General features: G+C 37.8%; 1 protein-coding gene across 5 annotated transcripts in view; it reads right to left on the reverse strand.

Moving 5' to 3' along the window:
- Positions 1–319: 319 nt before the first annotated feature.
- The window catches only part of rnf19a (ring finger protein 19A, RBR E3 ubiquitin protein ligase), a 67,923-nt gene continuing 41,626 nt past the window's right edge, over positions 320–26,616 (reverse strand). For 4 of the 5 annotated variants that reach the window (XM_072570703.1, XM_072570699.1, XM_072570701.1 and 1 more), the window contains exons 3-10: positions 22,834–23,156; positions 20,973–21,117; positions 17,233–17,395; positions 10,032–10,146; positions 8,017–8,175; positions 6,078–6,291; positions 5,206–5,349; positions 320–2,187 (exon numbers count right to left, since the gene is read on the reverse strand). In XM_072570703.1, coding sequence (XP_072426804.1) covers positions 1,515–2,187; positions 5,206–5,349; positions 6,078–6,291; positions 8,017–8,175; positions 10,032–10,146; positions 17,233–17,395; positions 20,973–21,117; positions 22,834–23,156 — 1,936 coding nt within the window. In that variant the 3' untranslated portion in view covers positions 320–1,514. The remainder of the gene's footprint in view (positions 2,188–5,205; positions 5,350–6,077; positions 6,292–8,016; positions 8,176–10,031; positions 10,147–17,232; positions 17,396–20,972; positions 21,118–22,833; positions 23,157–26,616) is intronic. The other variant, XM_072570704.1, reaches the window with a different exon arrangement.

The following is a 26,616-nucleotide window of genomic DNA, read 5'->3' on the forward strand; positions in this document are numbered from 1 at the left end:
CATCACTGGTCACTTTGGGCAATTTACCATGGCCAATCCACCTAACCTACACATCTTTGGACAATGGGAAGAAATCCAGACAGACACGGGGAGAATGTTTCTCGCACAGTTTTCAAAGGGTGGAATTGAACCCTGGTCTCTGGCACTAAAACAGCAGTGCTAATTGCTAATCCTCCATGCCACCCTCAAAGAAAAACCCGAGTTCTTGATTTGTATGCCTCCAGTGACTGACTGAGCCATGGAGGTACTGTACTTGAGTACGATTTTCAAGAATGTCAAATTATTAATCCTCTTGCAGATTAGAAGTTAAACATGAAGCTGATTTTTAACTGTATTTTATTTTAGATATGCATCTTACAGTCATCCTGTTAGGCAAACCAGCTTGCAAACAAATATACAAAAATCAAAACAAGCATTATGCAACATATATTGTAACTGGCACTAGTGTTCCAAAGCTTAAAGAAAATTAAAAAGACTGCAACTTCGGACTTTTTTTATTCTTCTGTTCAGAAAGATAAAATTTCAAGCATTATCAACATGGCAACATAAACTAAACACTGCATAATGCGCAAAACATACTCACATTTACTGAACTTATTTTGCATTTCAGTGAAGTATGTTGTAATTTTAACAGTGCACCATTACAGGCTGAAGACAGCCTTTGAGAAATTTTTTTTAGTGTCTTGCCACATATGAGGAAAAAAGGCCATAGTCTTCACCTATCTTCTCTAATGCTTCCAACAAAGCAATGTGCAGATTTTGCACTGTGCTTTCAGCCTGTAACAAACTGCATCAGCAGCACTCATTTGCTTTGAACACTTGCTATTTCAGAACAATGAAACCAGTTAAATCTGTTACGCAAAACATTTTCTAAAGCCTGAGTACTGTCTTTGGTAGGCTAATATGGGGTTATATTTTTAAGATCATTCATTATACACAACCTTTATCCAACTGCATTTTCTTAGCATTCTCCTGCGACATACTGAAGTCCAATACAGTTTTTTTAAAAGTATAAATATATCCTTAATAACATTGGTATTAAACAGTCTTTTCCAAAGGCACCAGGAAACAGTAAGGGAGATTGTTGATAACCGAAGGGAACCACAGTCAAGAAAGCGTTTTTTTCCTGATGTAATCTTTACTGATTTCTGCTTGCACTCTGGGATTTTACCAACTCAGTTGCACATTGTTTTAATGTTTTACAACACATCATGCACATTTTAGTGACAGAGAAAGACCATCACTTCTCACATTATCTGAGAGACATCAGCACTGTCCAATAAACACCTCTCACAAAACTGCACTTACCCATTTCCCCAAACTTTCAGTGAACTGGGAGACATGCTGAAATAACATGTTTAACCCTGACTTTCAAACTCCATGATCTTGTTGGTTAATAAGCACCGGTTTCAGTTTCCAAATTATTAGTTTCCTTTTATATCAATTACCATATGATCAACTGTAAGCAGGACTGATTAGCAATATCTTACGATCTGAATCACAGCATAGAAGGATTAAATCTCAGTTTGAATTGCACTGGTCTGTTGCAACTGGTTATTATTGGTTACATTTTCTGCCTCCTCAGTGGCATAATTTGACACTCCTGAAGTTGCAGCCCCATTCTCCTCTGCAATGAAGCTCAGCTGCAAGACATCTGCACTTGGCCCAGTTGTAACAGAAGCAATGAAACCACCCTGTGATGGGCACGTCTCTAAACGATCATTCTCCACCTCTGGTAGGGGACTGACTGCTGAAAATCGACTGTGGTAGTCACTCGAACCATGGCTACAAGAAGTTTTCATGCTCTCCATGTCAGATCCACTAAACTCTGAAAAATGGCTGGAGTGAGAATCTGCCACAGATGATATACTGTCACTAAGTGAAGGAGAATCAAATTCACTTGAATTGGTGCTTCTTTGTTCAAGTAACTGTGCATCCATTTCTTCCCGAGTTTCATTTATCTTCATACTACCTCTCTTCTGCAACTTTCCCTTGCACTTTTTAGTCGTTGCTTCTTTGGGCCACTTGGTGGTACTGCATCGATTGTCCAGAACAGGGGCTGTAGGTAAAATTGCTACACTGCGTCCAGGCACGCTACTGTCTTCTACACTACTGCTTCCACTGTTGTGTCTGAACTTGGCAGGTTTTGATTCAATGTCAACTTGCACCTCCAAACTGTTTCCTTCCCTGAAAGCAGATGCATACACAAGTGTCAAGTTCATTACAGGTGAGTTGTAAGAATATTCATTCACACAAAAATATATTCAAATGTAGCACATTATGTAGAAAATGCAAAATATATTTGTATTTTCAACAATTTCAGATTCTGAATTGGTGATGAAAATTGATTTTTTTAAAATTTACGCATGGCATGAGGGCATCAATGGCTGGGCCTGCATTTATTGCCCATCCCCAATTGTCCAAAGGGCAGTTAAGAGTCAACTACATTGCTGTGGGTTTCGAGTTACATGCAGACCAGACCAGATAAAGATGACAGATTTCCTCCCATAAGGATCTTAGTGAAACAAATTGTGATTTTTCCAATAATTGACAATGGTTTCATGGTCATCATTAGATTCTTAATTCCAAATTCTTTATTGAATTTCAAACTCACCATCTTGAACCAGGGTCCTCAGAACTTGGTTGAGTTTCTGGATTAATAGTTTAGCAAAAATACCACTTGGCCATTGTCTCCCCACAATCAACCCACCTTGCATCTTGTAATTCATTCCCTTGCTGCAATATCTTAGATTTATTTCTTGCCACATGGCTGCCACTGCTCGTGTTTTAATGAAAGGTGGATAAACAAATGATACCTCCACAACCACAGCACTTCTAAAAATGAGAGTCTCCAGTAAAGTCTACATGCCAGGTCTTAAATGAATCAATGTTTAAGGAGAAATAATACAATTCACACTATCTGAGTGAATATTAAAATTAACAGAACGACTCATTTGAAGTTCTGCACAATTGTGCTCTCCTTTAAGGTTATTAACTGGATCCCTATGGAAAATACATATACGGTATTTGTCCAATTTATTAAGGGAACAATCATCTGCAAACATGGAATTAAAAGTTGATTTTTGCAAAGGAAAGCTTTATGTTGAAAGCACCTGTATTAAATTTTACCTAACAATGCTAACTTAAATACAGTTTTTTTGCTGCATCAGTGTATTCAAAAGTTCAATATTTGACAGAATAAAGCTTTGCTTTACATATAACATGATTCAGACCAGGAAATCCATTCAGAGATACAAAGTACAGAATGGTTAAATCTACCAGTGCTTTCATTTACACAGCTCATTCGGACCATTAGAATTTCTGACATGGAGCATATTTCAGAAAACAGGTCAACAATAATCTTGGCAATAAAATCTTCCCCTTGCATCAAGCAGTTTAAGTTCTAAATCCATATTTTATTCAAATGGGAAGTTAAAGGCTGTTTGAAGTTGGGTAATGGAGCACAACTCAACAGACTAAACCCAAACTCTTTCAAGGAGTGAAAAGAGTACTACGTGTGTTCTTCTATTTTACCCTTTTTAAATCTGAATATGTATGTCACTCACTGAAATACAGAACCAGTGAAACTGGCGACTTTCTTTACCTAATCGATTCATGTGAAAGTAGACAAAGAAACTTAGATCTGCTCAGAACTATTAATTTAAAAATGAATTAATATAACACCAATTAGAAATTCTATTTGAGTTCTGATGCAATTTTTAGTTATTGTCAATTAGGCCCAATCTGATTATAAATCCATGCAGGTGGTCTTTTGATCAAAACTCACTGTATATCAAATAGAGGCAGATACTAGAACAATTTTTCACAAGACAAATTCAGATTAGGGTAATCATTTCTGCCAGTTTGATTGTTCATTAAGGCAACATACCCAGCTGACAGGACGTACACCTAATGTTGGTTGAAGGGTCATTGAGCTGAAATGCTGTTTCTTTCAGCAGGTCAGGAAGCTTCTGTACAGCACATTTACAGCATTTTGCGTCTTTTTAAATATACCTACTACATGTCTCAAGTAAAGTACAAAGGTTTCTCAGCAACCAGGTATTCTGTTTTGAGGAGTACAAAGGGGTGCATCTGAGATATGTGTTTCAAGTACAACAAATTTATTTGAACAGACTAAGTGAAAAAATTCATAAGGTATTTAAAGTTTAAAACTTAAGTGTAATTTCAGAGTTAACTTTCAGAAGTCATGTGTAAACTGCATTGTGAAGGAACATGTCTGGGAATAGCATATGGGATCATACATCTACATCCTTCTGTGATATAACCTGGACTGTTTTAGCAAGCAGGTGACAAAAATAAAACTCACAATACCATTTCATACTTAGTACTTAGTTAAATGCTACAGAAATTTTGAACTGCTCATTGGACTCAGGATCAACATTCCTGTTTATTGCCCTGTAACCCAGAAGACAGATATATGCAATACTTCTGATTTAATCACCGCCAGAAAACAGTACAAATTCTGGTAACATTTCAAACCAATGACATTTCAGCTCTGATATCTTTCTACTTGTAAGTTTTTCCATCATTCTCTGATTTTATTTTATCAGAGTACAATTTCATGATTTCTTCAACTTCTAACATGGAATGAAGATGCAAGAACAGCAGACTTTAAAGTCCCAATAAGATCTGCAATGGGTAATGGTGATTTTATATGAACCAAGGATCTACCTGTCACATCAGGAAGGCACACAGAATCCAGTAACACTAGTTGGACAGAAGCAGAGGATTTTCCCACTGAATGGTCAATGCTGATCACAAAAATCATATTAAAATAGATTTCCTCACCATTTAAGTCATTACTGTTTGTAATCTGGCTGCTGCATTTCCTATATTACAATAATAGGTATCATTGAAAATACATAATTGGCTGGAAGGTTCTTTGAAACACCCTAGGATCATGAAAAATGCTATGTTCAAGATTGCACAATAATTCACCAGGGGACCTTCCTCACAGTATTTTTGCTGTCTATTTATTGGCTATTCTTTGGGCAACAATTAAAGAGTACACTTTTCTTTACATTAGAATTTATAAACTGTTTTGACTGCTATACATATTTTCTAATCCATGCTTTTTAAACTTAAAAGCAATTATTAATCCAAATAGCAACAATAAATGTTATATATTTAAAAGATCACAAGTTGGTGAACAGATTTTTAAAAATAAATGCCCAGGTGGGATACCTGTCCAGTGGGTTGTAGGAATTGATAATCGATCCTGCCATGGCCCTTGTGCTGGCATTGTCGCTGATGGTCCCAATGCTGACCGTGCCAGACTCACCACTGAGACTGCACCTTTCCTTCTGAATATCTGCCTGCACCTCTAATCTAAGAAAATCAGGTCAAAATTAGTGAGATAACAGGAAAAGTACCCTTCTCAACAAAAACAAGATCATCACTGGGAATACCTCAGACATAAACAAAATACATATTTGTGACCTTTTAAACTTGGCATTATTGGAAGGATGAGAAAGTAAAGAAAAAAAAATGGCAGAGTAGATTCAATAGGAAAGGAGATTAATAATTGAAAGAGAAATTGCAAATTTTATCCCCACCCTCCACTTGAATTCAATAGATCAAGGGGCAACCTGATAAGAGATGCTTTAAAATGTAATGGATCACAACTATTTTAATCAATTAAATAATAAGATATCAATATACAATTTGCAAAATTAAAAGGGTCTGTGCACTAATTTTCAGAGGATGGGCAGAATGTGAACTTCTGTCACAAAATGTTGTTGAAACAGCCCATAAATTCCATTAGAGAAACTGAGAAGTAGAAATATGATGGAGATGGGGATTCAGCAAGAGAGAGAGAGGTCAGTGGAGAGAGGAACACAGATGTGATGGGTCAGATCATCTATTTCTATATTGCTAGGATTCTTGGCCATGGACGTGTCAATAACAATCATTTTATCAGCACTCAGTTGCATTCAATTCCTTACCTCCTCTGGGTCAACTCCTGCAGTTTTTATTATTCAAAAGTACAGGCTTGAAAATACTGCAGACAGTAAAAAGGATTTCTTGTATTTAAAAAAAAATCAAGTGTGGCTTACCTATTAAAACAATTGACCATCACACTTCCAGAAAGGCTGCCTGTGATACTAGCTCCAGCCAGCGCCATGGTGCTTGCTGTTTCACTCAGGTTGTCTCGTATTGCACCTATTCTATCCATGTGACTGCCACTGGCACTCAAACTGCCCGTTAGGCCCCCAACACTGCCCTCTCCAATACTGGGGTTATTGCGAGCCTCAACAACAAAAGTGGTATCTAAATGGGCAGGAAGAGACATAGCAGCAGTTTATTATCTTTGGTTCATTTCACTTTTTGCTAGCAATTGCAACATTAAGTGGATGTTTTAAGTTACAAATATGAACTAGTACAAGTTTCCTGAAGTGTTCCTTATGTATTACAGCCATACAGTTAATGGACATAAATCCTGCATGAGCATTCACATTAAAAAAATCATACAGCACCTATAAAGGAATATTTTCTACAAATTTGTAACGTCAAGAGCCTCGCTAAGAAGTTTTATAAGAATAGACCGTACAAACTGAACAGTTCTGCAGGTGTGCAATCTAACTGAATAATGGGCACAGCTACCTACACGCAACAGGAACAATAAGTCATCGAAAAGAAATAGTACTGCTCTACATTAAGAGTGCTGACCTATTACGTAGCCTGTTGTTACAGAAACCAATTACAGAGACAGAAATGCACACAGCTAATCATGAAAACTGATTCACAATTGTATTTTAACAGAGAACTCTCCAGCCTTTACTGAAAAGTGTGGTTCAAAAGCAGAGATACCAGGACAGAGATTTTGAAATAAGAAGATTGAATCTTATCCCCCCCAGAGATTAATTTGACAGCTGAGAAGGAACATTGTTTTGAGAGTTCATCATCTAACTGTTAACCCAAACCTGCCTCCCCATTTTACAAGGGGAAGTGGAAATGTGACCTGCATGCCCTTCGGCCTATCAAGGCACTTAACAGCTTCATGCTACCCCAGCACGAATTTACCCACCCCCTTAATCCCCTCATCACTGGAGCCAAGACAGTCATTACTTCAATCTGGTTTCTTCTTCAGGCCCACCACACAAACCTGGCTGACAAAAATAGTTTGGAAACCCCATTATCTGAATGTCCTCCTGGCCATAGTTCCCAAGGCTTAGCAACTCAGATTTATTTGTTGTTATGGTGCACTTGATTTTGTGGATCAAGAGAATTGTTAAAAGGCTGTTAGTGGTGTTCTTTGGTGCATAAACCATATATCAGCAAAACGAGAACTTTTGTAAATTTGTGAATGCAGAATGAAATTTGTTACATGCTTTCTTCCAACTCTTGTTCTCCATTTCCCTTGTAATATATAATGCTCCATGGTATACACCTATATTATCCCAAGGACAAAGTTTGAATACCTTTGCACTGTACCATGAAAAACACTACCCCCAGTTACAGGGTGAAGAATCAAACCAAAACTAAAAGGAAAAGAATGCATCCTAATGGCAGTCAGTTACATAAAGTGGAAATAGTTGTTCAAACATTATGGAAAGAGAAAAATTATCTCCAATATGTAGGGGTGAGAGGTAGTGAGTTAAACAAATGAATCTTTTTATAAATAGGCTTTTGTAGAGTTAAGCAGGCATATTTTTGTACAGTACACAAATAGCCCTGGAGGTTAGCAAATAAATTGCTAAAATAACATTAATGTGTGATCATGAAGGCATGAATTTACCAGTTCTTGTAAACAATAAGCAGCAACTAAATCTCGTAGGTTGTCAAGCTAGTGCTGGACAAATTATACTCAGTGATCATGGTAGACAGTCAACAGTGCTGCCTATAGACTTTTGTTAAAAGTGTTGCTTATGCAATTCTACACAAAGAATAGTATAAATTAGAAGTATCTAAGCACATACACAATCATGTTCTTGGAGATGAATACTATAGATAACCATTTTAGTAAGTGAACTTCTTATAAAAGATAGCCCTTACCCAATGCTGTATTTCCTCCACCAGCAGTATCATTTTCATCATCAAATTCTATCCGCACACCCTTCCCAGTGCCAGCAGAAACACCACAGCCACCACTACGGCACAAAGAGATTGGGACTACTCCATATACATATGCCAGCATAATGGGAACCCCAATACCTGTAAAAGCAAAACAGGAAAACAAATGTACTTAAAAACACACCCAATTAATGAAGGACATTTATTACACTGTCAATTTCATTAAGTAAACTGGGTACCACATCAAAATTAAAGACAGAATATCCGTCAACCTTTGCAAGGGCTAGATGCAGAGGTAGGAGGAAAGATAAAGAATTGCTAGCCAAACAAAATAAAAAAAGCACATGTTTTGAATGGTCTGAGACTTGAGACATTAAGAAAAACAACATAGTTTTAAATACATAAAAAGACTAAAGCAACATCCACTATTCGGACAGTGACATTGCAAGGGGCAATACAGTTTGGTACTCTAGTTTTATACTCAGCGAATCTAATAAGCAATATTAGAAAATAAGGAAGTGGAAAAGTCTTTGAACAAGTATTTTCTATTAGTCTGCACAACAGAACAAAACAAATTCTCAGAAACAGTCATAAAGAACAGGACACAAAGGAAGGTATACAACTACACTCACTTGAGAAAAATGTACCAGAAAAAGTAATGGGATTATAGTTAGCTAAGACCCCAGGACCTGATGGTTGGATCCAAAGGGAACACTTTAGCTGCAGCATGAGTGCTTCTGAAGAAAATCCTATGTCAATTTGCATGATTAGCACACTATAACTTTGAGTCCAGCACTTGCCTTTGCTGACTCCAACATGACCTGATCATTAAAAAAAACTGAGTGCAGACTGACAATGTCCATATCCCCTCATATTATCCAACAGGACCATCTAAAATCAAGACAGATGATCATAAAACTTTCAGAAACATCTTTGCTTGAGTGATAGCCATCAATTCTTCAGTGTAGAGGTTTGTATGATTAAAAGGTTCAGCTTTCAAGGTCTCAATTATCTGCTCAGATTTAAAAACCCAAGAAGCAGAATTTTCATCATTGTCAGGAGTTCAGAGAAAGGATAAATGAGGCCCTATGTGTATACTAGTGGCTGATTGGTTATCACTCATTTTACATGGTTGCAGTTTATAAATTTGACAAATATCATGATTGGGGGGTTCTCCCCAGTGTCCTAGTCTCTCTCAATTAGCAAAATCAAAACCAAATTGTGTGGTCTGGCTATGTACAATGCAGCCCATTAAACAAAATTAATATACAAAATATACCATGAGTTGCAAAAGTTTTCAAAGGCAAGTCCTTTTGAAATTTTGAAACAATTAGAAATTTTACTTTTGTTCATTTTTGTTCACATTGTGCCAAATAAAAAGTGAAAATTGCCAAGAGAACCAGAGAAGCCAGGATCTCTAAAGTGTTGCAGTAGGCGAGAAATACCACAAAAATGTTGTTCTCAAAATGTTTCTTTACCCTTTTCAAGCCCAAAAATGTATAAGGCATGCAGTATTAATACATTTATTAAAGCAAATATTCTTTACAGTTAGGATTGTGGAGAAGTGGCAGCAGTTTTTTTTAATGTAAATGACAAACACTGCAACTTTAAACAAATATTTGATAAAGATGGAAACTGTGTAATTTGACAAATCATTACTATTCTAACATTAATTGAATGAGCAAGTATACAGCTCTTCTTGCGTTTCACTACCAAACATTTATAGGAAATGAAACCTTTGGCACAGATACAACAATAAATTCCTGTAATAAGACGACAGTTAACATTGTGTACACCAGTAAACAACTTGAGTGGAGGGAGGCACGATAGATCGCAGAAAAATAATGGTGCAGACAGTTCAGATTCAACAGCTAGGAACCTTGTATACTAAGGAATGTTTTCTTTGTTCCGATTTTGAAATCGATTATCAAAAAACATAACTATTACCCAATAATTATTGACCAGAATTCAACATTGTTAAATGTCTGTTTGCTTACCTACAGTTACTGCAGCAACAACAGGAGAAACAATTACTGATAACGTCACACCGCCAGTGATTGCCAAGTTTCGCTTATGCTTCGAAATATCTTTTCCTTCGTAGCGATTATGAATCTGAAATTTTAAAAAAATCTTCAATGTGTAAGAAGCTTTCCTTCATTGCAATCACTCAGCATTTCCTTATTATAGCACGCATTGATTTGGGCTCTCCATGGGAGAAGAAATGAAGGAGCTACATCTTTTGTCCAATTCAGCTCTAATGAAACACCTTTATTTGTTTTTACATTCAGAAGTGCGATATACAAAGCTACCACTGCAAGAGAAATAGGAAGCAGCATGGATGGAGGGTAGTGATGGGTCGCAGATGAGTCGTCAGGCAGTATAATAAGTAGGAGAAGGAGTAAAATACTCAGCTTAGTCAATCAACAAGATCATATCTGAACTCTTATAAAAATTCTACTTTCCTGTTTTAAATGTACTGAATAACCGAGCAATTATAGGGCTCTAGGATACAGAGTTCCAAGGATTCATATTCCCTTGTGTGAAGGAATCTCTTATCTCAATTCTATGTGTGCAATCCATTAGAGACTCCACACCAGGGGGTAACATTCTCCTAGCATTTACCTGTCAAGCCCCTTAAGAATTTGTAATATTTTCATGAGATTGCCTCTAATTTTCCTAAACTACAGAAAAGAGAGAGAGCTGGTCTAATCAATCTCCCCAGTTAAAACAACTCATTAATTGCAGTAACCCTCATTTCACTCCCTCCAAAGAATGCCCTTCCTGGGATAAGGCAGTCATAACTAAAATGTAGTCCAGGAATAATCTCTACATAGTAGCTTATAGCAACTCCTAAAAATTCTGTTACATTTCCAGCCTCTCAAATGTTCCTGCAGACAAATGTCCTGTCTGACTGAGGCCTTCTCGAAGTCAGTAGCTTATTTTGTCATTTATCGGAAATTCTCTTGGATTTGACAGCCCAAGCACCTCTCCCCCCACAACCCACTATGAGAACATTTGCAATTCTAAATGAGAAATTCCCTTCAACTGACCAAAATAACTTTTACAAATCAAAGATTAATTAATTTAACATCAAGTCAGCTAGAAAGAAAGAGATCCTAATTAAACAATTAAAGAGACCGTCATTAATAGAATCAGTGACAAACTAAGCAAACTAGTACACTGCCATTGCCCCACCAAATACTTCTAGTGACAAAGTTCTATCTTAGGACCTCCCATCAATAAATGCTGAGCCCAAAAGACAAAATAAAGGCTGAAAAACAATTAAATCCGACATCATGGCCGCATGAAAAATATTAAGCTGGGCTGAATGCCACAGGGTATTCCATAACGCCAAAACGTTCCATAACTGGCACTATCTACTTATTACTGATTTTGTATGTTTCCTGCTTACCACAAAGGTTTATTTTGAACAAGCAAATCAGGACAGCCCTTTTTTAACTTATATGTACATGTGCAAATATTTTCTCGAAACATTAATCTTGCTTTATGAAAATGTAAGCCTCACAAAAAAAATGAATGCAGTTGCCATTTCCCCCCATTGAAAAGATCAGAATACTTTTCGTGGCAGATTCTTCACCCCATTTAATTACTGTTTTCTTGTTTTACAGTCCTAACTCTGCAAACCAATTCATTATTAAAATGTTACTATGTGTCGAAATTAAGTGTTGATCATTTGGAGGAAGTTGAAAACTCATTGATAAACTACTACTCTTGGGTAAGAGTAGTGCACAGTGCAGCTCCGAACAACAATGAAGAGTCTGAACATTAAGTCTGTCCCTTCTAGGTTGGAACACAGGAAATCGAAGCATGAATAGGTCAGTTGGCCTCTTAAGCCTATTCCATTTTCAACCAGATCATTGCTGATCATCCACCTCAATACCACTTTCCTGCACATCTCCACACAGCTCAACATCTTTAATATCCAGAGATCTATCTACCTCTATCTTGAATATATTCAACTGTTTGAGCCTCAACAGACCTCTGAAGTAGAGAATAATAAGGATTCATCACTCTTAATGGAGAAATTCCTCATCTCAGTCATAAACAGATTACTACTTATTCTGAGGCTGTTTTCAATGGTAACAATGGCATCTGGCACACCCGCCTTCATTTCTCAGATGATTGAGTATAGGAGTTGGGATGTCACGCTCCAGTTATACAGGACATTGGCGAGGTCACTTTTGGCGTATTGGGTACAGTTCTGGTCATCAAGCTTTAGGAAGGATATTATTAAATTGAAGGTGCAGAAAAGATTTACAAGCATGTTACTGGGACTGGGGGTTTAAACTATAAGGAGTGGCTGAAAAAGCTGGGACTATTTTCCAGTGCGGCATAGAAGGTTGAGGGGTGACCTTTTAAAGGTTAATAAAATCAGAAGAGGCATAGATAAGGTGAAAAGAAAGGTTAGGGAGTTCAAAACTAGAGGGCATAAATTTATGGTGACAGGAAGATTTAAAAGTTACTGGCGGGCCAATGCTTTCCCACAGAGTATGGTTCATACGTGGAATGAACTGCCATAGGAAGTAGGAGATGCAGGTAGAGTTAGAACATTTAAAAGACATTTGGACGTACATTAATAGGAAAGGTTTAAAGGACATGGGCTAAATGCAGGCAAATGGAACTAGTTTAGTTTGGGAAACTTGGTCAGCATGGATGAGTTGGACCAAAGGGTGCATGTCCATACTGTACAACTGACGCCTTGGTTCCAGAATTCCCCAGCAATGGATACATGTTAGGTGGATTAGGCACTGGAAACACAGGGTTACAAGAATAGGGTAGGGAGAGGGGTCTAGGTGGGATGCTCTTTGGAGGGTCAGTGTGGATGGGTTGAATGGCCTGCTCCAACACTAAGGATTCTATGATTATAAATTGAAGGCAACTCACTGATAGTAGCAATGAACAATACTGGACACAAGTGGCTGAACACCAGGTCTGTCAAGAAATGGGGCCTTCTCTGATCCAAGATTCAATCTCATTAACAGTGACATTATCAATTGACATATTTGACAAAACTCTTATTTTCTCCTCAAATAAGATAGTAAATTGGGCCCCAATAGTGGAACTTGAAAAAGTGAACCCAAATTGCTGAGATTTATGAAAACTTGATTTTTTTTGGGATTTAGAAATGAAATATTGATAAAAAAATCCTTCAGCGCACCAAGGGATTATTTGCTCATATTTAAACAGAAAAAGTATTAGAGACCGGTTCCAAAAACCAGACAGAAAGGGTGTATGCTCTATCCTTTCCCACATGTCGAATGCTGAACCACTGAATAGTATTATAGTCAGTATAAATACAGACTCCACACTCAATGGAATTGTCTGTAATATTATGACTGTCTACAAGTTCAAGCTTTAAATGCTTTCCCTAGGCAAACAGTGAGTTTCTTAATTAATAAAGAACTGAAATTAATATTACTGTTAAAATTGAGAACTAACTATTGAACGTAGATTAATTTCCTGAACTTTGATAGGATCATAGTGGGGGTTTTGAAAGTTATTAGAATTTCGGAGTCTTAAACAAAATGCAATGATACATGCAAATGTCAAAAGCCACTACTACAACTAGCCAAATTAGCAAGTGCTGCCTCAGACCTTTGGTCAACCAGAAAAATCCTGGCTACATTCATCTTAAAATGAATAGTACATTGTGAAAGTATCAGCTTAAATATTTGTCAGATCTTTCATAACTTGTTCTGCACAAATAACTGATTCTGAAGTAAAGGGAGTGAAATTTTTCTTGGTTAACAGTCAAATTATTTACTTTCTGCCCAGTTTTTTCCACTGGTAATTCCCAATATTCCTCCCAGATTCTACACAGAAAGAACATTTATTCTAAGTACATGCACAGTATTGTCTGTTGGGAGGCCTATTTGTGCGCGCATTGGGGGTGGTTTGTTCACTGACTGGATGGTCAAAATGTAATGGAGAATTACAACAAAGGCATGGCTCCAATACTCATTAGAGCCATGGTAGTCCATGGAGACCCACCTCCATGCCTTGCCCCATGTTGGCAGAATATTGCCCTTTAAATTACGTATAAACTATTATCCTTCCAATGGACAGCAATGGCTTTGTGGACTAGTAAATCATATTTCTCACAAACAGACTCTTAAAATAATTAACTTAGTTTACAAAATATTTTGGTCCTCATCTCAAAAAAAAATGAAGCAAACATGAATCTAATAACAAACAGAAATAAAGCCAAAGCTCCTCAGAATGAACTGCAGTTTTCTGAGCTTTTAAGCATTAAATCATACCTTTTTTATTAAAGCATACTCATCCTTTCTAGAGTTCATTCCAAATTCTTTTCTATTAAAGGCAGCAAAGGAAGGGGCTTCAAAAACATTTTAAATGAAGCTTTTAATTTGATGAGAAAACAAAATGCCTTAGATTCAATTGGATGCAAGTTAGAGAAGACAGTAAAGTTTTGGTTAAATTGGATCACTCTGCTGAAAAAAAATCACAGATAGTACATGTGTAAACTAAATTACAGATATACATGCTGCAGGAGAACTGTACAGAGATAGTCAGCTGCTTTAGATGCATGAATTCTATACTTCAAAGACTTAAACATGCACAGTTCTGCTATAGAGTGTTTGGTCCTTCAAGAAAGGTGAGCATTAGAGAAATTATTTGGAAGGATCACAGTTAGAATTATACAAAATTTAGGATTACCTTAATGGCTTGTTGGACTTTGTTCTGACAGGCCAGTCTAAGTAAAAGAACAGTGCAATTGGGCCAAAAGTCAATGGGGAGAAGAGAGGGAAATTAAAACCTATATGCTCTGTCCAATCCTGTAACTGTTTTTCAAGCGCTCTGGTATTAAATTTGTTATTGTAGACTCTAGCATTTTCCCCCAACGTTAGGCTAACTGGTCTATAATTCCCTATTATCATTCCACCTCTTTTTTTTAGAAACGTGGGGCTGCATTAGTTACCCTCCAATCCACAGGAAATTTTCCTTGGTTGACAGAATCTTGAAAGTTGACCACTATTGCTTTGACCAGTTCTAGGGCCACTTAAGTATGCTAGGATGTGGATTATGAGGGCATGGAATTCTTCATGCTCTCTTTAATCCCATCAATTTCTCCAATATTTCCTTACAAATATGGATTTCCTTCAGTTCCTCCCTCTCACTATAACTTACATGATATTTTTGAGGTGCTATTAGAACATAGAACATCGAACAGTATAGCTCAGAACAGGCCCTTTAGCCCACGATGTTGTGCCAACCATTGATCCTCATGTAAGGTAAGCCTAATGTACGAACCCTCAAATTTCTGTGACATATGCATGTCTAGCAATCTCTTAAATATCCCCAATGACCTCGCTTCCACAACTGCTGCTGGCAACGCATTCCATGCTCTCTCAACTCTCTGCATAAAGAACCCGTCTCTGACATCCCTTCTATACTTTCCGCCAAACAGCTTAAAACTATGACCCCTCGTGTTAACAATTTCTGCCCTGGGAAAAAATCTCTAGCTATCAACTCTATCTATGCCTCGCATTATCTTGCGCACCTCAATTAGGTCCCCTCTCTTCCTTCTTTTTTTCCCAATTAAAAAAGTCCGAGCTCAGTCAACCTCTCTTCACAAGATAAGCCCTCCATTCCAGGCAGCATCCTGGTAAACCTCCTCTGAGCCCTCTCCAAAGCATCCACGTCTTTCCTATAATAGGGCGACCAGAACTGGACACAGTATTCCAAGTGCGGTCTAACCAAAGTTTTATAGAGCTGCAACAAGATCTCACGACTCTTAAATTCAATCCCTCTGTTAATGAAAGACAAAACACCATATGCTTTCTTAACAACCCTGCCCACTTGGGTGACAATTTTAAGGGATCTATGTACCTGCACACCAAGATCCCGCTGTTCCTCCACACTGCCAAGAATCCTGTCTTTAATCCTGTACTCAACTTTCGAGTTCGACCTTCCAAAATGCATCACTTCATATTTATCCAGGTTGAACTCCATCAGCCACGTCTCAGTCCATCTCTGCATCCTGTCAATGACACGCTGCAGCCTACAACAATCCTCTACACTGTCAACCTTTATGTTGTCTGCAAACTTGCTGACCCATCCTTCAATCTCCTCATCCAAGTCATTAATAAAAATTACAAAGAGTAGAGGCCCAAGAACAGAGCCCTGTGGAACACCACTCACCACTGACTTCCAGGCAGAATACTTCCTTCCACTACCACTCGGTGTCTTCTGTCGACCAGCCAATTCTGTGTCCAGACAACTAAATTTCCCTGTATCTCATTCCTCCTGACCTTCTGAATGAGCCTACCATGGGGAACCTTGTCAAATGCCTTGCTGAAGTCCATATACATCACATTCACCACTCGACCCTCAACTTGTCTAGTAACATCCTCAAAGAACTCAATAAGATTTGTGAGGTATGACCTGCCCTCATAAAACCGTGCTGACTGCATTTAATCAAGCCATGCTCTTCCATTTGGTCATAATCAGAATCCTTTCTATCACCTTGCAGACAACAGACGTGAGACTGACTGGTCTGTAATTGCCGGGGATTTCCCTTTTTCCTTTCTTGAAGAGAGGAATTACATTTGCCTCCCTCCAGTCCTCAGGTACGACTCCGGTGGAGAGCAAGGATGCAAAGATCTTCGCAAGTGGCGAAGCAATCATATTTCTCGCTTCCCAAACCAGTCGAATCTGGTCTGGCCCTGGCAACTTGTCAATCTTCATGTTTGTCAAAATTTTCAGCACATCAGCTTCCTCAATCTCTATCCATTCCAGCATGCTTACCTGCTCCCCAATGGTTTCATTCACTACAAGGTCCTTTTCTTTATTAAAGACAGAAGCAAAAAACTCATTTAGGGCTTCCCCTACTTGTGTCCTTTGTGAAGGCAAACCAAAAATATGTGAATTCATCTGCCATCTCTTTGTTTCCCATTATAACTTATTCTGTTTCTGGGTGTAAGGGACTAACATCTGACTTCAAAATTATTTTTTCCACATACCAAGAGTTATATAAAGTGTAATATTGTAGGGAGCTTCATTTACAAGACAAGAGTCACCCTGTTTCAGATCCAGGAATCAAAACACAGGAACAAATTCCTCCAATGGGCAATGCAGCTTTCATTGATATGGAGAAAAAAGTTCCAAATCAGCACAACAGATTTTAAAGCATCAAAACTGAGGTCGTTACTATACCTTTCGGCCTACATATACAGGAATTCCAATAATCATGGCTGGAATGGCAATCCCTGCAATGAGAGCTATTCCGACAGGAGCACCAACCAATGTGCCAAGCTGCCACAGAATCTTCTTCTTACGACTCCAAGGCTTCTTTCCCCAAAATGTACAGCCAGAAGGACTAAATGGGAGATAAAAAAAAACAAAAAAAAAATCAAGTAAATTGCACTTTTCTAACGACTTTTAAAAATATCAATATATTTTAAAACTCACCACTTGGACATGTACATGACAGCATACTTACTGAACAAAAGTACTCAAAAAGTATTCAAATGCTGATAAATGGAGGATCATTTGACACCTGAAATCCATAGTTGATACAAATTCATGGGGAGAAGGTGTAAACAATTGATTTTTCACCCTTTCATGAAATTATTTCACATTGATTGAGATTACACTCAAGAATACCTGAACAAACCAATGTAAATTACAAAAACAGAATGCATTATTTCATCTGTTATCGATGCTTGTTTGAGCAATGTGTGAACAAAAAAAAAACTCCCTCAGCAAATCACAAACAGAGACTAACTACAGCAACCAGGTCAAGTAATAAAAAAAGTTCCATCACTTTTCTTTCAAATTGTTATTTCAATGGCACTCAGTTACCAACACAAATACAAGCTACAGACTAATCTTTGGACAGGCTAAATTGTGGTGATTATGGTGCAACTCTTTAAAAACTTGTCTTATTATGTTGCAATTAGACTGACAAGAAAACGTGTTAATTCCAAGTTCCTTTCTTTGTTTCCGCTTTTTATTTCCTCCAATCAAAGTTGCTAAAATTATTAGAAAAGGATGGAGCATATTTTTTCCAAGACGACCAAATTAAACACAATTGGTCAAACACAAAACTATGGAATGGAAACACTGCACAAATTTCGATAAATTCATCTCCATATGTAAACGAGTGGAAAATAATTTGGCATCTGGAGTATAATGTGGGAAATTGTGAAGTTATCCACTGTGGAAGGAAGAGTAAGATAATGAGAATTTTAAAAAATTTAATTATGTAAGCATCTGAGTGAGCTGGACAGGGTAGATGCTGACATGATGTTTCCCTCATGGGGAAATCTACAATTTGGAGACAGCAATTTCAAACACTGGGTCCCTCATTTAAGAGAGAGATGGGGAAGACTTCCTTCTCTTAGAGGATTGTTAATTTTTGTAATTCTCTACTCCAGAGAATACTGAAGGCTGGGTTATTGAATATATCCATAGATCAGTTAAACAAAAATTTTGATCAAAACAGAAGTCAAGGAGACAAGCAACTAGAGTTGACAGCATGACTTCTACTGATTGAGCGAGCAGGCTTAAGGAGGCCTGCTCCTACTTGAATTTATGTTATATTCCCAAAGATATGGTATTCAAATATGATGGATTTCATTCAAAATGAACAAGACAATGACAAAGAATTTGTCAGTACTTTAATGGGGTCTTTAATCTCGTTTGGTGCTGGGAGATTCATTTTAATGCTATTTCCTACCCAAACGATTGGCAGCACCCTTATTATTCAGTGACCTTCCGAGTTGCAGCCTCTTGCTCTACTCTCTAGTTCCTCCCAGATGCAGACTCATGACCCTCCCTCCTGAGCAAGTTAGCCACACACCCCTATCAAGATTCAGATTTGATTAGAAGCTGGAGATCCAATGTTGTGGCAGTGCGAGTCCTGATGGTTAAGCAGTATTGTTGCTTTTGAAGTCAACATGGTTTTACAACTGACTTTCAAAACTACTCCTACCTCACACTTTTCTTCCAAGCATTTGGTCACAATCAGGGCTCAAGAGAGGGAAAACTGTAAACGAGAATATTTCAAGACATGATCTTAAAAGCTCCTGCATTTCTCAACAATCAGAACTCACTTCTACAACATCAGCATTCCACCTTCAGATTGCACCTAGACCTTGAATGCGAATGCAAGTCCTAAGAAGGACAACAGGAGACTGGGCAACATGATGGTCAGTACTCAGAAGGTAAAGCAAAGGGATGAGACCACAACTCAGAGTCGGGAAGCAAGGCAGGTTTACAGTGACCAGGAGGATCAGGAAGCAGTATTACTGATGAGATGAAGGTTATCCAAATTTCAAGTTACATTTTACTTTCATATTTTTAAACTTATCTTAAAACCCTCATTTACCAGTGTAGGTATTTCAACTTTGTGGGTATAACATTTGCTTTCTCCTGAAAAGACAAATCCTACAGAACTTGACTATAATTTTAATATTGGTCCCTAAGGGTAACAGTGTTTCACTGAAAGTTATTTCAATTCAATTCAGAAAAAAAAGCTTCCAAGCCCATTTATGTTGCATTTCAAATCGATGTGAAGACTTTTCCATCAAATATTTGCAGAATCAGCTTTCCAGGCTTTAGAACAGTCTGGTGTCAGAGACAACCTGCCAGTTCACTTTGTTACTAGTAAGTAAGCATGTGATATTGACTGTAGTCAGTTGACTTTTTAAATACTGAAGTGTGAATTTTGGAGTCATTGCAACTTCCTTAGGATAATTGATTAGCGTGACTAAGACAAATATTTTGATATTAAAGGAATTGTGCAATGACAAGATTTTTAACCAGTTAAGATCAAGTGTAGTCTTCGGTTAAAGCAAAAGTATGTAAAATTCCATATTTGCAATTTAAATTTCTTTTTGTCTGCATTTATAATAGAACTGCCGATGTAATATGGTCGTGTTGTAATTACAATCTCTAGTCAGTGGTGGTGCTACAATGCCTCCACTCGAGCAGCGATAAACCACAATACTAAAGCAATTTTTTTTTCTAAATGAGGAGATAATGAAAATGATGGATACTGGACAGGAATGTCTCAGACATGGAAAACCTGTTAGCACCCATAGAGTTCTAACCAAACCATCAATGCCCAATTTGTCCCACTGCTTCTCCATATCCAATGAAAGATATTTCCTCCAATTAAATGCTAAAAAGTCAGAAATAGCCATCTTAGATCCCCACCAAAAACTAAATTTCCTAGACATTAATCCTCTCTAGTCACTGTCAGAGGCTGACAAGAGCTTTTTTGTACACTTGGCGTTCTCGATAATCTGAATGAAACTTCTGACATCATATATTCTCCATCACCAAGAACATTCATTTCAATCTTTAACATTGTGCTGGTAGAATCTCAACCGTGCCATGATTGCGCTTCAGACTCAACTATTCACGAATGCTTCTAAAATGGATCTATCCCAAAGTCTCAACTGATGGTATCTTGACTTGCACCAAGTCCCATTCAGCCATTCCCGTCATGTTTGCAGATATAATTAGCTCAGATGTAACAAAACATGGATTTCAAAACTCTCACTGAACTTTTCATGTCCTTCATTTCATCACTACTCCCTTGTTCTATAATCTCCTCCAACACCTTTGCAATTTTGCAATTAAGGCCTCGTACAAATTTTTGTTCAAAACTCCACCAGTGGCAGCCATTTAGATTGGAGTTCTGGAATTCCCTTAATAAATCTCTCCAACTCACCAACACTCACTCTAGACCCACCTCTTGGTGACCTTATGTTCTAACATCTCTTCCCTTTAACCAGTGTCAAATTTTGGTTGATAATGAAGTGTCTTGGGAACTTTTACCATTTAAAAAAGATTCTATGGAAATGATAATTATTGCTAACATTCAACATTTTGAAAGAAACGTAAAGTGTCCACAATTCTGGAATCAGCCACTGTTAAAGACTTACCTTAAATAGTGTAGGTCAGAGATTTCTTTCATGCAGAGCCAACAGAACTCACAACCACATACTGCACAAGTCATATGATTGCAGCTTCCATCATTCATTTTTATTATGTATGCTGCACATCGTGGACAAGGTTTAATATCATCTGCTGTAAAATAAGAGGCAATGATAAACCACATTGAAAAATATAAATATACAAAAGGGACTAAGCACAAGGACCCTGCATCAATCTTCGTAAACCGAATTAAACTGTGTGCAACCAGCTTTTCAAATTCTTGAACCATCAGACCAATAAGTACTCCTTAATTTCTATTTGTTCCCTCACTTTCCAGTACATAGGCTTTTTCATTATTTGATTCCTGCTGTGATTAGGCATGTCCCCACTCTGTGTCAGATGATGATTCATGTTGCAGAACTTAATTCAAGAAAGGCCAAGTATACAGGGCTTAGAAGCTGATGTTCACAGCTCCTGCTCAATGGGTACATTTCAAAAAGTAGATTAGTGGTGCTGGAAGACGACTGCAGTTCAGGCAGCATCCAACGAGCAGCGAAATCGATGTTTCGGGCAAAAGCCTTTCATCTATTCCTGATGAAGGGCTTTTGCCCGAAACGTCGATTTTGCTGCTCGTTGGATGCTGCCTGAACTGCTGTGCTCTTCCAGCACCACTAATCCAGTATTTGGTTTCCAGCATCTGCAGTTATTGTTTTTACCTCTACATTTCAAAGAGTGACAGCCCTGGTCTGCCACTCATTTGTCTGTTCGAACTTGTATCTGGGAGACTCGGGCACCTGCCTGTTGAAAATGAGGGCCCTCCTTGTAACGTGAATCAAACAAGGAGGTTAGGCAAAACTTCACCCAGAGTGGTTAAAGTGTGGCATGTACTATCACATGGATGATTGAGGCAAACAACAGATGAATTAAAAGGGAAATACGAGACAGCAGATTTGAACTAAGGTGGGAGAACAGCCATGTTGACTACAATCACCGACAGAGACCAATTGGATTGAATAATCTGTTTTTGTGGTGTAACTTTAGGTTCTAAACAATGGAGAATAAATCCCACACGTCATCCATTGCAGCAAGATATGTAGTGCCTAAGGAAAACTTGTGGAAAGTCATCTAAATTTCCATTTGGATTTTTCTGGAGCCAAGAAGAACAAACAGTCTTACTAAAATGCCCCCTTTCACCACCCACAAGTCATATTTCTGAGTCAGCTCCAATGAAAAGCCACCATATTTTCCACCCAGTCCAATGCTTGTTCACAATTTGGCAATGAAATAGAATCGAAACCAGTTTCACAAACACTATGCAAGTTACCCAGTGCCACTGTCTGCCCAATGTCCAGACAAAGTAAGAACTTCTGCTATTGTTGATCCTTGACAGAAGTTGTCACAAGGAGAACTCACCTATTTGTAGCCAAGGTTGTATAGAAAGATTCTGTGGGAACATGGTGCCATTGGACACAAAGGAACACTCAATGTTCTTACAAGATTGTAAGTAATTTTTTTAAAGACAATTAGATCATACAATTTATGATTGGACGAGTAGATCCGATTCTGAGTTTGTATAGTATGATGGTTTGGTGGAAGCAAATAGGTTGAAAATGAGCCACTTGTTTTTAAGTATTTATTTTTCCTCGCCAGCAAGATCAAACATGTACAACTTGGCAAATACCAACATCATCTTCACAGGTGAGGTTCAAAACAAAAATACACTGAGTTAGTTGCCTGTTTGGACAAGATAATTCTTAAAATGTCAATACAGTTTCTAGCATGATTGGGGAATAGGACAGCAACACTGGAAAGCTGAAAACATTGTGTGCGTTTCTATGGGAGGAGATTCCATTAAGAAAAAATGGTTACCTGTGGAGCGAGATGGTAAAATCTGATTGACCAGGAGGCTGTTTATTTCAGGTAACCCCTTTCTTCCCGAAATCTCGTCCTGAACGTATCTACGAAGAGTCCAGTTTTCTGTACCTGCTGCACCAGATTCCTGACTGTAGCTGATTGATGAAGAGCGTATTGCTCTTAATTGCAAACTCTGTGCTCTCTGTTGACGTGCTGCATCACAAGTCTGATTTGGATGCCATATTTGCTTACAGTGGTAACAGAACTCAGTGCCACATCCTTCACGGGCACAAGTGAGTTTAGGACAGCTGGCACAGCCAAACGCTATCACTGCATAACTGAAAAAGTAAAAAGATATTAGTTGTGGTCTGTGAGAAAAACAAGTTCAGTCCTTATCACTGCTTTATTTTACTGGGCATCAAGAGAGTTCCTCAAATCATAGACAAGCCATGCATGCATCCCAAAGGATGCTTGGATTTTGCAACTTTGAATCACTAAACAACTTCATGCAAACCTTCAAATTTACCTTACCAAGACTCAAAATTATTACAAAGCAATGTTTGACCTAAATTCCAGTCCTTAAATTGAACTAAACCAAATTACAAGTTTGGTACAATCACAGATGCCATTCAGTGACTGTACCAAAGCACCTTACTTTATGGGTTTGACTCTCACAGCTCTATAGCTATTCTCATTTAATAGTGCAACCCAAAGATATGTAATACTTCTAAGCCATTGTGACCTTTAAACAAACCATCTTAACCGTCAAATACATAGTTCAAAGTTTCAAATATGGCCTGTATAGTGGATAGGGGGAATGTTTATGAATGCTGTTTATATGGACTTCCAGAAAGCATTTGACAAAGGCCCACATAAGAAACATAACTACAGTAGAAGCCTATGGATATGAGGCAAAATTACTGACATGGCTACAAAATTGGTTGAGTGGTAGGCAACAGAAAGTAGTAATAATGCAAAGGAACTCAAAATGGCAAGACATGACCAGTGGTGACAAGAATCTGTAATAGGGCCTCAATTATTCACTTTATTTATTAATGACTTAGATAATCACATACAAAATCATATATCCAAACTTGTTGATCACAAAGTTAGGCAGCATTGTAATTTTATGCTTTCATCAACACTGTCGACAAAGAATTATTGACAACCTAAGTGAATGGGCAAAATGTGGATTTCAACATGAGCAATTGGGAGGTTCCACATTTGGGACTAAAGAACAATAGAGGAGATTAAATATAGTGAGACTGCGTGTTCAAGAACATAGATCTTTAAAATTTTACAAACAGGTGCAGAAAATAATCAAGAAAACTAATGACATGCTGGCCTTTATGTCGAGAGAAGTGGAGTACTAGGATGTAGGCATGTTGCTGCAGTCATACAAAACCCTAGTTAGACCCAACTTGGAGTACTGAGAGCATATACAGACATGGCAGCTTAGGAAGGATGTATTGGCCTTGGAGGAAGTACAATATAGATTTACAAGAATGATACCTGGAATTATGTTATGAGGAGACATTACATAAATTAGGCCCATTTTCTCTAGAATTTAAAAAGATAAGGGGGAAAGGGTCTGATAAAAAGTCTTCATGATATTACCAGGAAAAATAAGGGTAAATAGAAAAATAAACTATTGCTTGGTTAGAAATTAAAATATTAGAGGGCAGAATCTAACAATTGGGGTCAGACCATTCAGGAGAAATGTCAAGATGCACTTCCCAAGCTCCCACCTTGTGACTCTCCAACCACACGGGAGCAATGTGGATTTCACCAGTTTCCCCATCTCCCCTCCCTCCACCTTATCCCAGTCCCAACATTCCAACTCGGCACCACCATCTTGAACGGTCCTACCTATCCATCTTCCTTCCCAGCTATTGCTCCACCCTCCTCTGCAACCTATCATTTTCACCTTATTCATCTATCTAATGCTTTAACAGCTACCTTCGCCCCACCCCCGCCCTCCCTACCATTTATCTCTCAGCTCCCATTGGCCCACAAGCCTCATTCCTGATGAGGGGCTTATGCCCGAAACATCGACTTTCCTGCTCCTAGGATGCTGCCAGATCGGCTCTGCTTTATCAGCACTACACCCTTCAATTAAAATTTATGGTACCCATTTTAAATGTTTGCAGTGTGGTCATGAAGATATTAGTATTAAAATATCACATACCCATCTTTACATGCAATTCTAAAATGTAACAGAAGTCTTGTACTTGGGAATATCTAACAGTTTTCTGTTCCATGGTTTCACGCTGGTTGCAAATAATCATGAAGAATATTAGAAATACCCTTAAGCAATTTATCTAATTGGTATTAACTAACTAATGGGGACCAGAAAGGCAACAGGTTGTATGCTGTTTAGATTGCCTTTGCATCAGTAGGGAAATACTTTGGTTGCTTCATGTTTGGCAGGGATGTTTAGTCTGATGTAGCATTTAATTTTTACTTTGAGGGCCAGGAATCATTAATAATGGCAGCTGTAAGTCTTGCCTCTTGCAGCTCATGGGCTCAGTAAAACTAAATACTTCACTATGTTAATGCTATGTAAATGCAAGTTATTCTTGATGTTAAAACATCACAAGCAGGATTTTTAAAAAAGTTGACAATTGTAGAAGTCGGAATACAAAAATGTGTACGGTATAACCACTACAAAGTTCTTTCTATAGTTATCTTGAAGATTTACAGTACATTTTCAGACAGAGCATGATAAACAGATGAAGTCACACAAGTCTGACATCTCAAATAATCCTATTTGCATGAAAAGATGCAAACTACCAATAAGACTCATTTCAGTTAAGGGCTCAGCAGAGTTACTGCAGTGAGTCAATACCATCACTTGATTATGCTGGTTAATGATCTAAGTTTGGGTAGCTGGTGGATAGGAATAAAGCCACAAACTGTAAGATTTGCTGCAAAGCAATTGTGTTCCTACTTCTGGGCCAGAAGGCCCAAGTTCAAGTCCCACCTGCTTCTGAAGTGTGTGTCATATCACATCAACAGGTTGTTCAAATATCTGCAGCTTCTACTGAATGATCCCAAAGGGGATCTTAGAACCGATCAGTACTCCCTCTTCTGATTGCAACTACTAGGCAGTGAATAGTTATAGTATCACTATTGAGTCTCCCAATTAAATAAAGATTGGTTGTGGATGTAGCACAGTGCGACAAACACCCAAAAAACACCCAACATGCAATCCATATGTGTAGGAAAGCAGCAAGTGAACAATATATGCAGTCATTTTTAATTCTTTACATCCACAGGCCGAGATATGATAATGAATGTTCAAGTTCTAATTAGAATATGCCAAAGCATCCAGAATCAAATCCAAGTTTGAGATTCAAAACAAATCTAGATTCAATAAATTTCATAAGTGCTCAAAACAACTTCCTCAAAATATTCCAATTATTGATCTGTCAATAAGTGTAAGATTAAAATGTTTTAGAACTTTCCTTTTCCAAAAAAAGAAGAAATTGTCCAAATGATTAATAGATAGCATTTACTTCAGCATTTAACAGTAACAAAAGTCAGTTTTAATATAATTCTAGAATTATTACAGAATAGGAAGGGCCATTTGGTCCATAGTGTTCATGCACATTCTCTGAAACAGCAATTCAACTAGCCCCAAGTCCCTTAAGGCTCTGCAAATAACTTTGCTTCAGAAAGATATCCAATTTATTTTTGAAAGTCACAATTGAAGCTGTGCCACAATTTCAGACAGTGCATTCCAGATTGGAACCAATCTCTATGTGGTATGACCAAACCCATTTGATTCTGTGCAGT

This window comes from Chiloscyllium punctatum, chromosome 5 (genome assembly GCF_047496795.1).
Source record: "Chiloscyllium punctatum isolate Juve2018m chromosome 5, sChiPun1.3, whole genome shotgun sequence".
Classification (NCBI taxonomy): Eukaryota; Metazoa; Chordata; class Chondrichthyes; order Orectolobiformes; family Hemiscylliidae; genus Chiloscyllium; species Chiloscyllium punctatum.